General features: G+C 41.8%; 1 protein-coding gene across 28 annotated transcripts in view; it reads right to left on the reverse strand.

The window, feature by feature from the left end:
• ANK2 (ankyrin 2) overlaps window positions 1-15,330 on the reverse strand; it is a 260,645-nt gene that overhangs the window by 47,515 nt on the left and 197,800 nt on the right. For all 28 annotated transcript variants that reach the window (XM_050320644.1, XM_050320646.1, XM_050320643.1 and 25 more), the window contains 4 exons: window positions 14,377-14,475; window positions 12,192-12,290; window positions 7,109-7,181; window positions 689-833 (listed from right to left, as the gene is read on the reverse strand). In XM_050320644.1, coding sequence (XP_050176601.1) covers window positions 689-833; window positions 7,109-7,181; window positions 12,192-12,290; window positions 14,377-14,475 — 416 coding nt within the window. The remainder of the gene's footprint in view (window positions 1-688; window positions 834-7,108; window positions 7,182-12,191; window positions 12,291-14,376; window positions 14,476-15,330) is intronic.

Below are 15,330 nucleotides of genomic sequence, written 5' to 3' on the forward strand. Positions count from 1 at the left end.
GCGTCATTTCAATATAATTATTCTAAATGGGAGCTTAACTTAAACTGGCTTAACATCTGTGTGCACAATCATTTGTACACATCATCTTAAATAAAATCTTTGTTACCACGGAAAGAACAAAAGGGTTTCATTTTAGGCACTCTGCTGTAGTTCATAAACTTCCTCTAAGAGTTAAAAAGCCACACAGTCACTTTGTTTTCAGTGGACTCACTGGAACTGCCTAAAAACCAGCAAAGACTCCAGGCTTGTGAGACCTGAATGATGGGATTTACACATGCTGTGAGGAAAACCAAACTGTTTCCTGACATCTTTTGTTCCAGGAGCAATTCGCAGCCTCCTGAAGTAAACAGAAGGGATCCTACTGATTCCACTGAGCTTCGGAAACGCTGCCAGAATAACAATCAAGACTGGAAAATGAGGTAGGCTCAAAATTCTGTTGCCAAGACTTCCCCTTTTTTCTTTTATTCCCTTCAGTGTACCCCAGTTCTAAAGGCAGTAAGTGTGGAGACACTGCTGACTTACACCAGGCATTTCACACCCAGGAATGCCTGGGTAGCTATTCAGAACTTAGAACCGTGGGTGTTCCTCTGCCAGCTCGAGTGAGAGACCCTGAAAAGGGGATTTCAAACATTTATAGCAAAATGAGTGTACAATTATCACAAGAAAAGGGATGTATCCAGGCAAATACCTGTCTGATCGTCCTCCTTCCAAGCTGTACCTCAGGTAGTTCATACCATCCAAGAACTGGCTGCTTGGCAAGGAGTCATCCCCTAGTTCTCGGAGGTCTTCTGGCCTAAGGTACTCTCCCCCATCTCCTGTCATTGTGTCATCACCTGTAAATCAACCACAGAAGGGACAGAGCTCAGCACACACACACGGCTATGATTGCATCTGCACGCTGGGATCTAACAGCTGGACAGCACAACCAACAGGAAGGCATTTCCCACTCAGGAAACACTGCAAACCACAAGCAATTAATGTGTATAATGAAACTGGCACATCAAGCACGATATTAAAAAAACCACATTGAAATCAAGGTGATTAATCAATTAGATTTAATCTATTTTTTGCTGTTACATGTACTGGTAAGGGGCACATTTCTTTGCTGTTCTCTAAAGTGTCTCTGTTCCTTAATCCATTTTAGCTCTCTGGTCAGAGCTTCATCCCAGCCTAACAGTTTATGGTTAAATATCCCCACTTATTTAACTGCAATCTGCGTGTTTTCAGAAGAAAACATGTTTTCTGTGGCCTTATGCCTTATAGTTGCAAATCCTAATTTAAATTCTCCACTGTGATCAGCAACAAAATTCTTATTTCTAAAACACAGCAACATCCAGAAACTGGGAATAAGCTCACTGGCATGGATGGGAATGATCATTATTCAGAAAAATAATTCCTAATGAATCACAGCCTAAACAACCATTGGTTATCTGACACAGTAACCTTCATGCATATACTCTGAACAACGGGGTTTAATCTCTTTTTCAGGTCCAAAATTATTTTCCCCAGGAAATTCTGTCTATATGAAGTCACAGCTCGCTTTCCCCAGCAGACTAACAAAACAGATCCCATTGCCAAGCAACATGGAGATGTTTCTTTTCGTTCCCATTTGCAAGATGCTTTCTCTCCACAGTTTCTTCCTGGATTTTTCAGTCATTTTCCCAATTACTGGATGAGCCTGCCAGACCCTAGGCCATGGATAGCTTCAAATTTTCTCATTTTCTAAGTTGTGTCTTGATATTTGTTTTCACAAAACAAATCAAGTTCCTTTTTCTGACTTGATGTTTCAGCTATAAGTAATTTATTATTTGTCATCTCAAACTAAGTAAACTTTGGGATGTTTAAGATTTTTTTTTTAATACATTAATATTATATGTAAAAACGAGGCTTGACTCTTTTCAGTGTAACAACACGAGCTCTTGAAAATTCCATCTGCCCACATGAAGAGGGAGAAACTGGGCACGGTTTCACAGAAAACAATAAAATGCATTTAATCATTTCATGTTTCCTGTCTTCTGACAGATGATGCCTCCTGTTTCCTGGGAATGTCACATTATAAAGCACGGGGCTTAGTGAAAACTTGGAAGATATTAAGGCAATGCTGTTAATCAAACAGTAAAAGGAATTCCAAGTTATATTTCAAATAAACTAGACAATTATAATCATGCCAGACATTCCGTCTATCACAGAAACAAAGGCAAAATCTTCACCACTTTCATCACACCCACATCCTTAAAAAAAAATAAAAAAATATCCCAAGTCTGCTCTTATTCCAGCTTTGGCCTCTCATCTAAGAGTTGTCAATACCAGGGCTAAGTACCTCTGTTTGATGTGCTGGGAACATCTGCAAACAGTAACCAGACTATCCATGGATATCCTTCAACAGCACACTAGTCTGGAGGGAACTAGAAGATAAAGTCACTCCCCACCAGTCCCTTGTGCCCTTCCACCTTTCCTTAATGAGATGAACTCCCAAGTAGTTCCTTATAGTACATGAAGGGGAAAACTACATATTTAAGTCTCAGTGATTGCATATTCAGCTGACCAAGGCCTTCCTTACACAGCAGATCTTACCAGATGGCAGCTTTGTGGCCATACAAGAAATGATCCTTTTTAATTGTGCCAGAAACAATTTGTCTGCCATCAAATTAATGCCAGGAACATTTTCACCACTCCCACTGAGCAGTCTGGGACAAATACAACCCTTGGCATTGGTGCTCCACTGTTTGCAGTGGCCACCTATGAACTCACAGGTAGATATTGAGGAGTTACCTGCTTAGTGGTTAATCTTCCATTTCCTAGAGAGAATCACTGCACTTGCTGCTGCTGCCAAATGCCTGAACACAGTTTTGAGCATTTTAAATCACTGACCAGACTAGTAAGTGACACAGGGTACATTCTGAGATCACCTATCTCCTCCTTCAGTGAGAGCTTGGCTGGACACCCACACTGTACTTACATCTGCAGAGTCCATTCATTCAGGGAAGGCTCAACAAACACAGTTCTTACCGTTCCTATGCTTATTCTGCTCATAAATGAATTGCAAAACACAACTGCTGTATGAGAATTGCTCTGGAATTGTTTCTCACAAAACACAGAGAAAATGTAGGCAAAAGTTTAAAAAAAAAAAAAAAAAAGAAAAAAAAGGAGTCTGTGTCAAACTGCCAGAAATCACTTCTAATAGATGTTTTTTAAGCCAGATACATTTATGTGAGTTTGCCAAAATTATTGTTTTCTCTACAGCATGTAGATAAGTCTACAGCTCACCACAGAAGTGCTGCTCCTTAAAAGTAACAGATGGAGAAGGGAGAGCTGTGGCAAGAATGATTTTTATGGAATATGTATACTCCAGAGTTTCTGTGGCACTTTCCTTGGACACCTTCGCTTCCCTAAAGTCAATTCTCCACTTAGTGGTCCACACTACAAGATTCCCTGGGTTAGTTTGCCTAATGCTTTAAATTTTCTTTACTTTCAGCCAGTCAGGATAGTAGGGTTTCATGAGTGGTTTCCTGCAGAGTTTCAGATATTGATACACTGAACAGCTGGCTGCAACTTTAACTTTAGGGTTTAATTAAGGAAATTAAGTTTTCCCACTAATTAAAGTGCTCCTTCAGAGGAATTATGTGGATGTACACCAGCACTGAACTGTGCCCATTTCCCACCCATATGCAACAGGCCATGTGGGGAGGCACCCAGGAAATTCACTGTTGTATTTTAGCACTGTGGGGTTTTAACTTTTTGATCAGAAATCTGATCCAATCAGGTATGGTTTAATTGTGAACTGCTTCCTGGAAATCTCAGATTACACTAAGATGGTTTTAAGTGATAGAGCAGTTGACAGACCTGCCACCTTGTCACAGATGCACTTTCATGAAGGGACAGCAAATCCTGCTTTTACACACCTTCTACTTCTATTCCCTTCTGCCCGTGACAGTTGTCTGGCTGGAAAATAACTTGTCAGTACAAACAAAGAAATTAATCTGCAGACAGATCAGTTCTCTGGGCTGGTTCCCCACACGGTGAAATGTTTGTGCTGCCAGAATGGAGGATGTGGAGAACCACAGTTAGAGCTTGACTACTCCTGCAGCAGGCAGAACTCAAGTCTCGAATAGGAACTGCAACTACAACTTTGAAAATTAACTGGAGATGAGGAGGCTCAAAGAGAAACCAGTGAGAGCTCTTGAACACCCTGGTGAAATAACACATGGAATGAGTGCAGAGGAGCATATTAATGTATGGGAAAAGAAGAAAACCAGGTTCCTGCCTTTTCTAGATGTTCCTGTGTGTCTACACTGACTCAGCCCTAACAAAAACATCTGCTCGTGCTCAACTTCACTGATTCTGTAGACATCACTACAAAACATTTCACAAGATGCTTTGCAGTAATTACCCCGTGCTACTTTAAGGATCCCTCAGGTGCAAAGTGCTTCTTTTGTGGCAAGGGCTTTAAAGCAGCTGAACTTTGCAGCAACACTCACAGCCAAGGCATTACAACGATAAAAATGCACAGGTTTTTTAGTGCAACTGTATCCACACCAAGCATTTCTGCTGGCATGGGGGTATGTTTCTCAAACCACATCACTTAACAGCTCTGCCTACGGGAATCTGTAGTGCAATCCCCATTGATGGGGATCAAATGCCATTTCAAAACAAAAAAACAAACAAAAAAACCAAAAACCAAACCAAACAAAACAAACAAACATGATCTAGTTCTGTTCAAAAGAAAGATTAATTTTTTCCAAGTATCATAAAAGGTAAAGAACTCTGAATAACAATACATAGGACAAACAGAAAAATGCTGCATGAAAATTGAGAAAGAATTTGTGGGACTCTCAGTGCATGCAAAATATTTTAAAATGGGCTACACAGGGCAGGACCTTCCATATCAAGCTGAGCTATTTAATAGATTATTTGGTGCATTACTTTATTCTGTCAACATGTGATGTTGCACTTCTGTTTGTTTTTAGGAATAGGAATACTATATTAACAACATAACAGTGTGCAATTATGCAATGTACCTATTTTGCAGGCAAAATACAAAATATTTATCACCAGTGGTCAACGTGCTCCACCACGGGACCAGAACCACTGCTTTGCTCAAGTACTCTTGTGCTACTCTGGGTAATTATGTAACTAGAGCTGGCAGGTTTAGGTGTGACAGCAATTTATTTCAGAACACATTGTGTCACTTGAAAGAACACACAATTACAGAAATCTTATTGCTGGACTCCTACAAAGCTCCACCATCACTGAAAGGTTCATCCCCTCTATTAAAAGGGTTTTTGCAGTCTTCCTGTCCCTCCCCAGCTATTTTCAGTTCCTGTCCCAAGTGCCATCCACGTTAGGACTGTTTGCAGGGAATGTTAATTCAAAGCACTGGAGAGCATTAGTCATGCTGGACGGCCCCTTCAAGTTCTGCCAACACATTCAAGATAGAGGTAATAAATCTGAGGTTTGCTGGCCTCCCTTCTTCCTCCCACCTTTCAGGAGACACACACTCAGCCACACTTCAAAAGTAACAGCGAGGAGCAGTGTTAGGCACCCCGAGTATGCAAACCTGTGTTGTGTCAGCACAAAAAATAAACCAAACAGGCCAGGTTAAACAAAAAGAGGAACTTTGCAGGTCTTACTCCACGAACTCCTGCTAACAGCACCTGTGCCATTACACGCTTCCCCATCACTGAAGGGTTCATCATCAGAGTGTTTAAAGGCTGTACAACACACAAATTGGTTTGAGAAAAGGGAATACTCTGGATTAATCCTGTAGAAGCAGAAAGACATACCAGGCTTTGTGGATTTAAAGATGGTTCAACGGTAAGATTGACAGCCTGGGAGTAAACTCAGCAAGGTGAACATAAAGCTATAAGCAGTTTAAAGGCCATTTGTCATTTAATAATTACACAAGTAGTTGAATTGTTTCTCAGACACAAAGCAGTAAAAACATTCCTGAGCAAAATAATCTCAATGGTCGTGATGCAGCAGAAAATAATTGATTTTGAATCACACTTGTTTGCTTTCGCATTTGAAAACAAAAAGTTGCATCTGGAGCCTAAGCATCATATTTACTCGAGTGGAACTCATTTATCAGCAGAAATACCATTTCTAAAAGCAACACAAGAAGTTATATTGGCACTAATGAATGCCATTAACTTCCTGCACCATTTAGAACCACAAGTGCATTTGCATTCTTTGTAAAAGAAAAAAAAATCCAACCCTGTAACCTGCGTTCCTAAATCCCCAGGATTAGTGACTAATTTTTGGAAATTAGTCAGTCCACAAATTATTTCCATGAAATAATAAAAACAACCATAAAATAGCATATATAAGATACTGCAATATTAATTAACACTGCCAAGAGTAAAAAAGAACATAGAAGATTCCTGCAAACGTGTTTGTATTTATCAGATGCTGCGTGGTTGAAATTTCTCAGCAGTCACTTGTGAACTTTGAAAAGGGGATGTTTTTAAGCCTTTTCTGCAATTCTGTGCTGCCTAAAACTGTGATATTTTATCAATTCTTCCAGAAGTTCACAGAAATTTTCTGGGGATGTAGCTAAGCAGTACAACACGTGTCTCCTGTCTGTACATGGAACGGACTCCGAAACCCCGAGTGCCAAACTTATTAGTGTGTTGTTACTTTATGTCATGCCTTATGTATCCCTGAGTCCTATGTGCCAAAAGCTCCCTCGAGGGAACAGTCTGCTCACCTTCCACCTTATGCATCTCCTCACACAAATGTTTCCAATTAGGCAGAATTCCTAGATATATGTATCTGATACAGGTGGCACCGAGCCAAAAAAATTACAGCTCAGATTCCTCTCCATGGGAGGGTCAAAGTCAGCTCTGGGAAAGCTCTACATTGATATTTTAAAATCTGGAGTTGGGAAACGTTGGGAAATTTGGTTCAGATAAGCTTCTTCTGAAAAAGATGCAGGGCTCCAGGATTTTGCTCTAGCTCAAATTTTGGCATCTTTATCCAAATGCCATGACGATTACATCATTTTTAAAAAGGCATTTCAAGCACTGCAAAACGAAGACATCAAAGGCAGCTTCTCGAGTCGAACCTCACAGGTGACATGAGTGATATGGAATGTAGCAAAGTTGCTCACCTTCTTCATCCGACACATCCAGCACCTCAGTCATGGTCTCAGGTACATTCAGCTTGTGCTTCTCTGTCACAGTCTGCAAAGACACAACCATCAGGCCTCAAATGAAACACCAAACAGAGCAGCAAAGTTTACAGGAGGATATTTGCAACACTGACAGCAGGGGGATGTGCTGAGGCATTTCATAACGTGCATCCCCTTCCCCTAACTTTCTTTTTCATCTCTGCTCCAGAGGCTCCCACTCTCAGTGCTGTGTAAGGTAACAACATTTCTTCTGGCCCGAAAGTATAAGACCATAAAGATAACGTGCTGCTCAGAGGAATAGAATTTACTTATAAATGGTGCATGTAGAACAATTCAGCTCAATGTTTCCAAGATGATTTTTAAAGTGAGTTAGGTAATGTCTACAGAAGAGCTTCAGAAAGTTGTATGTGGCATATGGAAATTATTAAATCGTAAAGCGTTTGGAAATGAAGTTATGAATGATGTGAAATTCCTAAACTAAAAAAAGATGTGAAGGATTTACACAGATCACTCGAAACATTTCTCTTCCCCCAAAAAAAAAAAAGCCTACACTGCATATTAATGATATCCTTTTCATAATGTATATTCCCCCGAAGCATGTACACATCAGAAGGGGGGAAAAAAAAGGTTATTTGAAGATTCTGATATATTTTGTGCACCTAAAAGCTTAAAATATTGTGAATCAAGGCAAGTGTGGGCCGAAAATAGTGGGAGAACACTGGTTTAACATGAGAGCACAGAGCAGGAGAACACTGGAAGATATTTTTTATATAATTTTATCTTCATAAATGACTTCTGGGAGAAAACAGATGATGTTCAGGGGTGCTGAATCAAGAATGGGGACATCCTTTCAGCACCAAGATACAACCTGGAGAAGGACATGCAGAACACAATGAGAGAAGCTGTAGGAAGTGCGAGGTGTGAGGAAGTTGCCTGCAGGAAACTCTTACGGAAGACAAAATGCCAAGGGCTTAAAACAGAGCAGTGAGCAGAAGTGCATTAGTCACAACCAAAAAATAACTATTTCCCTGGCTCCACCCAGCTGTGCAGCCAGTCAGCTGAACTGGGGAGCTGTGGAGGGCAGTGCACACGTGGCCTTTAAGGTATGAAGGAGCAGATGTGCCCCTCTGGCACAGAGGGGAGTGCCAGGAGGCCACCTGTGTTCCTTGGGAAGTTCCCACTGAGGCAGTGCTTCAGCCCCTCTTGTAGATGGTATCTATCCTGCACAAATTGCCATTACATGCAAAAGGAGGGAAAGAGCATAAAATGTGAGGGATAATTAAAGTCAGCCAAACCCTGAGTCCCTTGTGCAACGTTCTTTTGGGAAAATGCCCACTGATATCAAGCAGTGAAGTCAATAGCAGTTCTTGTTGCACAGAATTTACTAGCTATTTCCTGATGCTGTTGTGTATTCTCCAGTTCTAACAAATCCACAAAGACAGCATTCTTGATTATTGTAACATACTGCACTTTCATAAACAACTACGTTACCAGCCGTGTAATTACTTTGCAACTTTGTTTTAAAAGTCTGCTTTACATTTTTCAAATCTATTTAACTGTGACAGCAGTTTTCACTTCTCTCTCCTGAGGAACAGGGAGAGAACAATGCCCTTTGCCTCAACTGGCAATCCCAATTAGGCCCCCCAAGTTCACTCTTACCCAGGAGTAAAGACAACTAATTACTTCTGCTGCAGCAGAACACATGTTCGGGGTGCAAAACTAGTTTATATTCACTGAATGCCTCCTGCAATATGCCTGAGTTTCCCCCCTGTATTCCCACGGCTTTCCTTGGATAGAAATGTCAGGCAGCAGTGGGGTGACGAGGCCAGCGATGACAGATGGGGAGGGCGCTGTCACTCAGGTGACACTGACCTTGTCTCTTCAGCAGCACAGTTAACAAGTAAGTTAGACAATAAGCTAAAGTATTAACCCCAAGTTACAGGTATAGAGCCTCACTGTATACTTTTCTTTTACCCTGCTCTATTTACCGTTACATCAATTTATTCGTAACTTAGGTTTTTACAGGCCCCTATGTAATAACAGTCCAGCCTCTGACTGAGGCTCTCAGACATTATTATTTATTAACAGAGAAGCAGGGATACTTTATTTACTTCCTGACTTTCCTATCAGTCAGAAAAAAAAAAAATATTACGTCATTTAACAATTGAAAGAAAGTTTGGAAAAGAGACTCAAAAGAGTGTGTGTGCACGTGTGTGTTTTAGAAGAACAAAAAACCTGCAAGGCCCTCTTTGGAACACTGAACTCAGCAAGAATCATTAACTCTACTTAATTCCTAATTCTACTTAACCATTCATTCTAATCCCAACAACTTCTGTTGGGAATTGATGATTTTAAAGGAACTTCTAGAATTTTTTTAATTTATAGGCACATCAAATACTCTCAAAATTTAAAATCCTAACCTAGTACCATGAGACTCAGAAAACTGCTCTACGTGTGTTGCTTTAACTCCCTACTGTTTAGTGCCATTGAGAGAGTTCCATTATGGACTTTACTTCAAGCTTCTGTATTTGAGGTTTTCATTGTAAGGCCAGATTTTCATCTGCTGGCATAGAATAATTCAGATATATAAACCCATACGTGCTTTCAGCAGTGACTTACTGAACAGCACCGTGCTGTAAACAAACCCAAAGCTCCTCATATATTCATTTGTCCACAGGAAGTCTATGCCTGTTTGTATAAATGGCCCAAAACTTAATTGCACAGCAAACCTCTGAAAGTCCGGTTTGTTCTGATTTATTTCCTACTCATCTCTAATCTTTCAGTTTAAAAAAAAAAAGTGCACTTTATCCTCTCTATTGCTTTATATTCCTGTGGCTCCACTAATAACACCACTAATGCAAGTAAGAGGAAAATTTGTTCCAAGTTAGAGCAAAGCAAGGCTTTGGCACTGGAGATCTTTTCCTCATCTCCAAGGCCAGTGACTTGAATATCAATAAAGCATCAGGCTGTCTGACATCCTCCAGGCAGGGCTCAGCCACAGGCTCAGAGAATGGGGTAGCTATGGTGACAGCACCTTCTTTGCAGCGCTAAACGCTGCGTGCAGGTTTGGCAACACCAGCCTCACCGTCTGGAGAACTGAACTTTACTGCAGGGAGTGCCTGCTATTTATCCCTCCTCTTTAGGACTTGTTGTACACTACGTGGAATCAACGCTCCCCACCGTGAACAGCGTCACCAGAGTATAGATTCCATAGATCCCTAAGGTACAAGCTTCAGATGAATTCACAGCTGGAGAATCTGCTGAGTTTCTTGAGGGTTCCCACCTGGCTTTCAAAGCACACAGAGACAGGTCAAGATTTCAGATTTGTCTTATGTGCAAGTCTTAAAGGTCGACTCTGAGAGTAAGGCTGGGTATTGGACTCAGTCCTAAGCCCCAGGCATCAGCTATCCGGTAGAAAAATCCATTACCCTCAAAGTTTAAAGAAATATTTACCCAAAGTAAATAACTCCCAGGTGTCTTTTCACAGTGCAATCCCTATTATTACAAAGCTGCAACACTTGCATGAGACAAGGTGCAAGGCTGCACAGTGCAACACAATGTACAGCAGAAAGGAAGCTACAACTTATATCAGACAATAAATGAGAAAGGTGTGCCAGCAGACAGCACAGAGAACAGCAAAGGGGTGCTTGGAGGCTAAAAAATATTCTTTTGAAAAGAGCTGAAGTTCCTCAAGAAATCTCACCTAGCTTTTGTTTTTCTAAATCTCCGATTAGATATGTTTATGTTTATTTATCTAATGTTTATGCACATACAGGTGTGATGTGTATATGACTGAACAAGAACATAAAGTAATAACAACAAAAACATACAGACTTCATTAGAGACTTCTGGAATTACTCTGGAATTTCTTGTCCAAACCTGACTCAGCCTGATCTTTGCAAGTCATTAATAAATTATGACTCACTCTATTTGTAACCTTATTCCATCTTCCTCGGTTCGTATCAGTGGGACTTGCTGTCAGCATGCAATAATGTTAAAATTATTTTCCCATTTCTTTACAGGGGATTCTGTATTTCTTCCCTTCTTCTAACCCTCCCCTGACTGAGCAGTGTCATCTTTTAACTAATCTGTGGATTTTCAAAGCTCTGAGCTTCTAAATGACATGTAGAGCTGTTTTGTAGACTCTTAATCTTTCTGGAAAAAAAAAAATAAAAAAAGCTTGGCCTTACAACAGTGTTTCAAAACAAATGCAGTAATTGAGATTAAACTGAATTTAACTGAATTATGCACTTTTCCTAATGTTCTCCCACCCTACCTGCAAAGACACGTGTAGATGGAGGTAAAGTCCAAGAAGAGAAAACCTGCCCCTCCCAGGGTGTCCGAACAGATCAGTTTTTCCTGGCTTAAAGCTGCAGTACCACCTTGCTGATATTCAGCACACACACTGTTCACAAACCCTGACATCAAAATACAGCCTCCAAGAGTGTGGGGGACTCAGCCCATAAGGGAAGATCCCTCTGCATTTGGAAAAACAGGATCTGTTTGAACTCAAGGAAGTGACTTGAGTAAGAAGATGATGGATGAGATCCACAGCCATCCCACGAGCATCATCAGCCTTGGCACCAGGCCATGGCTGCACAGTCCAAACGTGAGGACACCGTGATGCGCTGCAAGAGTTGAGCCTCAGTCGGTGTCACAAGTGTGGAGGTGTAAGGTCAGGTGGGGAAAGAGAGGTGGAAAGAGAAACAGAGAAACAGGGCAGGATCTAAGCAACACCACACTAACTTCTGGAAAGTTTGGGCTCGCAGCTCAGACCCAGATCTAGACAAAGTTTTACCCTGCTTTTGAAGGGTTGCTTTCCATCTCTGTGCACCCAGACTTTGCTCCCCAGCTCGGTGGAGCCTGTGGTGTTGCACACACCTCCACATGCTTAAAAGATACGCTGCACAGGCACCGTAGCAAAAATCTACCAGAAAGGGGGGGGGGGGGCTAAAGCCAGAAAACAAAAAAAGAGGGAAAAGGTACGTGGAGAGCCTGAGGGACGAGGAGGAAGACAACGCTGTGAACAGAGAAGAGACACTGTAATGCGTGTGCAACTCACAGTTGTGGTGGTGGTGATCTCCTCCGTGACAACCTTCAGCGTGTCCACCACTGAGATGTATCCCAGGCGCCTGGCGATGGCTAAGGCAGTGTTACCATTCTGAAGGGAGAGCAGAGGGGGGAGAGCGCTGAGAGGGAGGACTGTGATGTGAACCAATGAGATCACGCTCCGCGCTGCATGAGCCAGCATTTCCATCCAAAACAAGGCACAGCCTAGGAAAATCACTGCTTTTCTACCGTTACATCTGACTCGGTCTTTGTAACTTCTTTAAGACTATAGCCCCGGTCGCCATGGTAACACAACACACTTACATCTGCCAGATAGTCCAAATACTAAAGGCTGTATGGTTTAACCCTTCAGGGCTCAGACCTCACCGTACAGCACGTGTCCTGCCTGCAGAAGTCTGAGGTTTACTTTGCATAAACATCAGGAACACTCTTCTAAAAAACGGAAAGTATTTTAAAATGTTACAGTTTCGCTGCCAGTTGAAACTGTTAAACCTTTATCAAATACAATTCCTTCCCCGGGGGAATTAAAGATCACAGCTGTGTGCTCCGCATACACTTCTATTCTTTCATACAACAAAAATGCATCGCCAATAAAAGTACACAAAAGCTCATGATTTAACAAACACAAAGCACGAAAGGCTTGGGGGGGAGGAATTACTTTCCATTTAAATACAATTATTTGCAGTTTGAATGCTCATGATATACAGACGTGTCATTCATCAAATGCACATTAAAATGATAATTTAGTAGGTGTTTTGACTTCTTTATCCTCATTTTACCACCTGAAACACTGGCAGTCCATGATCCCCATGTCACTCAGCCTGGTGGGGGGGCAGGGGGGGAGGAAGGGATGTATCCCATGGTTCTTTGTAAAGAGCTCTACACAGAATTTTTCCATGTTGTTTTGCACTGAACCAAGGGGCAACATGCTGGCCTGCTGGGGAATCATGGAATGTCACTGTACTGCTCTTTGCAATGAAATGATTTCTCTTGTGACCCCACTGTGCAGGATATCAGCCTGAGGGCTTCTCTCTACTTCAGTACTGGCTTTAGTTATCTATAATTTAAATTCTGCTCTATTAGTCTAGCTCGGCAGCCCTGCAGCAACACAGGGTTTGTGGATTAGCAGCACAAAATGAACAGATTAGCATCTTCACAGCACAAATAATTTGACTGCTACCGTCACTTGCAACCCACTCCCGTATTCCACTGCCAGATGTCTCAGGTTGAAACTCTCTTTTTTCTTAAGCCAGAGGTTGCTATGTGTGGATAAGGACAGATCCAGTACCTGAGGAAGCACGTAAATGGTGTAACACACATCCTTAAGACTCTGCTTGGACTTGGGTCAGGTAGCCCCAGTGCGAGGACTGAAATCAAGTCAAGAGATCTTTGGCTGCACGTGCCAAATAGTGCCTACAGCCCCAGAAGGTGACTACAGTGGTCTGTCACTTGATGACCTGGTGCACAAACTGGCATTTTGGATAAGTTCACCCAGGATTACTCAATGTGATGCTTCCAAGACCCAACAAGGCGCCAGTGCTGATTTAAACACGCACACGATGTACACACGGAAAGCTGATCCACTCTGGGGAATGACACGAGATTTGGACACTCTGGCTGCATTTTAATGATTACCCAATTAGAGGTGACTAATAACAACATCAATGTGAAATGGGACAGTCGCATTCCTGGTTGAGTGTGGGGAAGGAGCTGTGCCAGAAGTTACTGACGGTCTTTGAGGAGGCATTAACATCTGTGAACTCAGCAAGAACCTGAAACGCATCCAGTGCAGAGAGGGACAGAAATTTGGGTCTAAATTTTCAAAAAAGCCCAGGTTCTGAACCGCCTTCAGTTTTTATGGAAAAATTCCTTATGGAGATATCAATTTACAGACAGAGGGAAACTGAACAAGGCCAGCAGAGCCAGTTGTGGCCAGCCCGACCCTGCAGCTCAGAAATCTGTTTCTCCCCCTCACGTTTAGCTTAGTGCACGGTCAGACCAGATCTGAACTACCTTAAGAGGATAAGGAAAAGCAGAGGAAGCGACATTTACACATCTGACAACCAGCTGTACGAGGAATACTTTCCCCAGAACAACAACTTGCTCTCAAGCCTTAAGAAAGGAAAGAACAGAACTGTCCAGGGAAACAAGTTCCCACCGGCAGGTCCCAGACTTACCGTGGTGATGGCGTTGGGCTTGGCCCCGTGCTGGAGCAGGACATTGATGATGTGAGTGTGGCCTTGCTGAGCAGCTTGGTGAAGAGGGGTGTACCCGTTCTGTTGACAAGCAGAGCAAACAAAGAACAACAAGTGCCAGTAATTAGATTAGAAATTTCACTGCGCTTACTTCTGCTCCTTTTGAGATGTTCCAAACATAAATTATGCCATCGATTGACCCAAAGATGATAATCCTTCGGTAACAATAGTTTTCCTTCCCCAGATTAATGAAAATATAAAGGAAGATAATAGTTTCATTCAGAAATCATCTTTATCTCACAATATAAGAAATTCCTGAAAAGACATTTCTCCCTCATTTCCTAAATCAGAGGGAGGAACAATGAGGAAGAGCAAAGTTAAAGTGGCAAGTTAAGGGCACAGAATCATAGCTGAGGCAGAGAACATTCAACTTGCTCTCACACCTTAGTTTTCAACAGAAGACCCAAGATTTGCCTTTAAAATATTTGAGCCAATTGAAAAAATGTATCAATTTTACCAGAAGTGATTAGAGCCTATTTGCTTTTTAAAAGGTCAACAACATATACGTATTAAAAATGCCAATCAACTTTATCTTTGCCTTCAAAAGGCTGGACCAAGCTGTAACTACACTTAAACACATGTACACAGTGCCTGTATTAATAAACACTCTTAATTCCATAGACTTCTCTGCTCCAGTGATTCGTTCTCATGGCACACAAGATGGAAACACAACCTCAGTCCCAAGTGCACTGCAGCTGGCTGATCTGAGAGTGTATTGTGAAAGTCCAGTCAGGCAGTTCATTTACAAAATTATTTGCAATTGGCTTTGAAAGCAGGCAGAGAAGAAACTGGAAGAAAACCCCGAGCTGATCTCACTGTACACTTACGTAAAGCCTGGGGGCAGGCTCTGAAAGGCACGCTCTGAGAGGCATCTCT

Source organism: Myiozetetes cayanensis, unplaced genomic scaffold (assembly GCF_022539395.1).
Source record: "Myiozetetes cayanensis isolate MyiCay16 unplaced genomic scaffold, myiCay2020 scf24, whole genome shotgun sequence".
NCBI classification, from domain to species: Eukaryota; Metazoa; Chordata; class Aves; order Passeriformes; family Tyrannidae; genus Myiozetetes; species Myiozetetes cayanensis.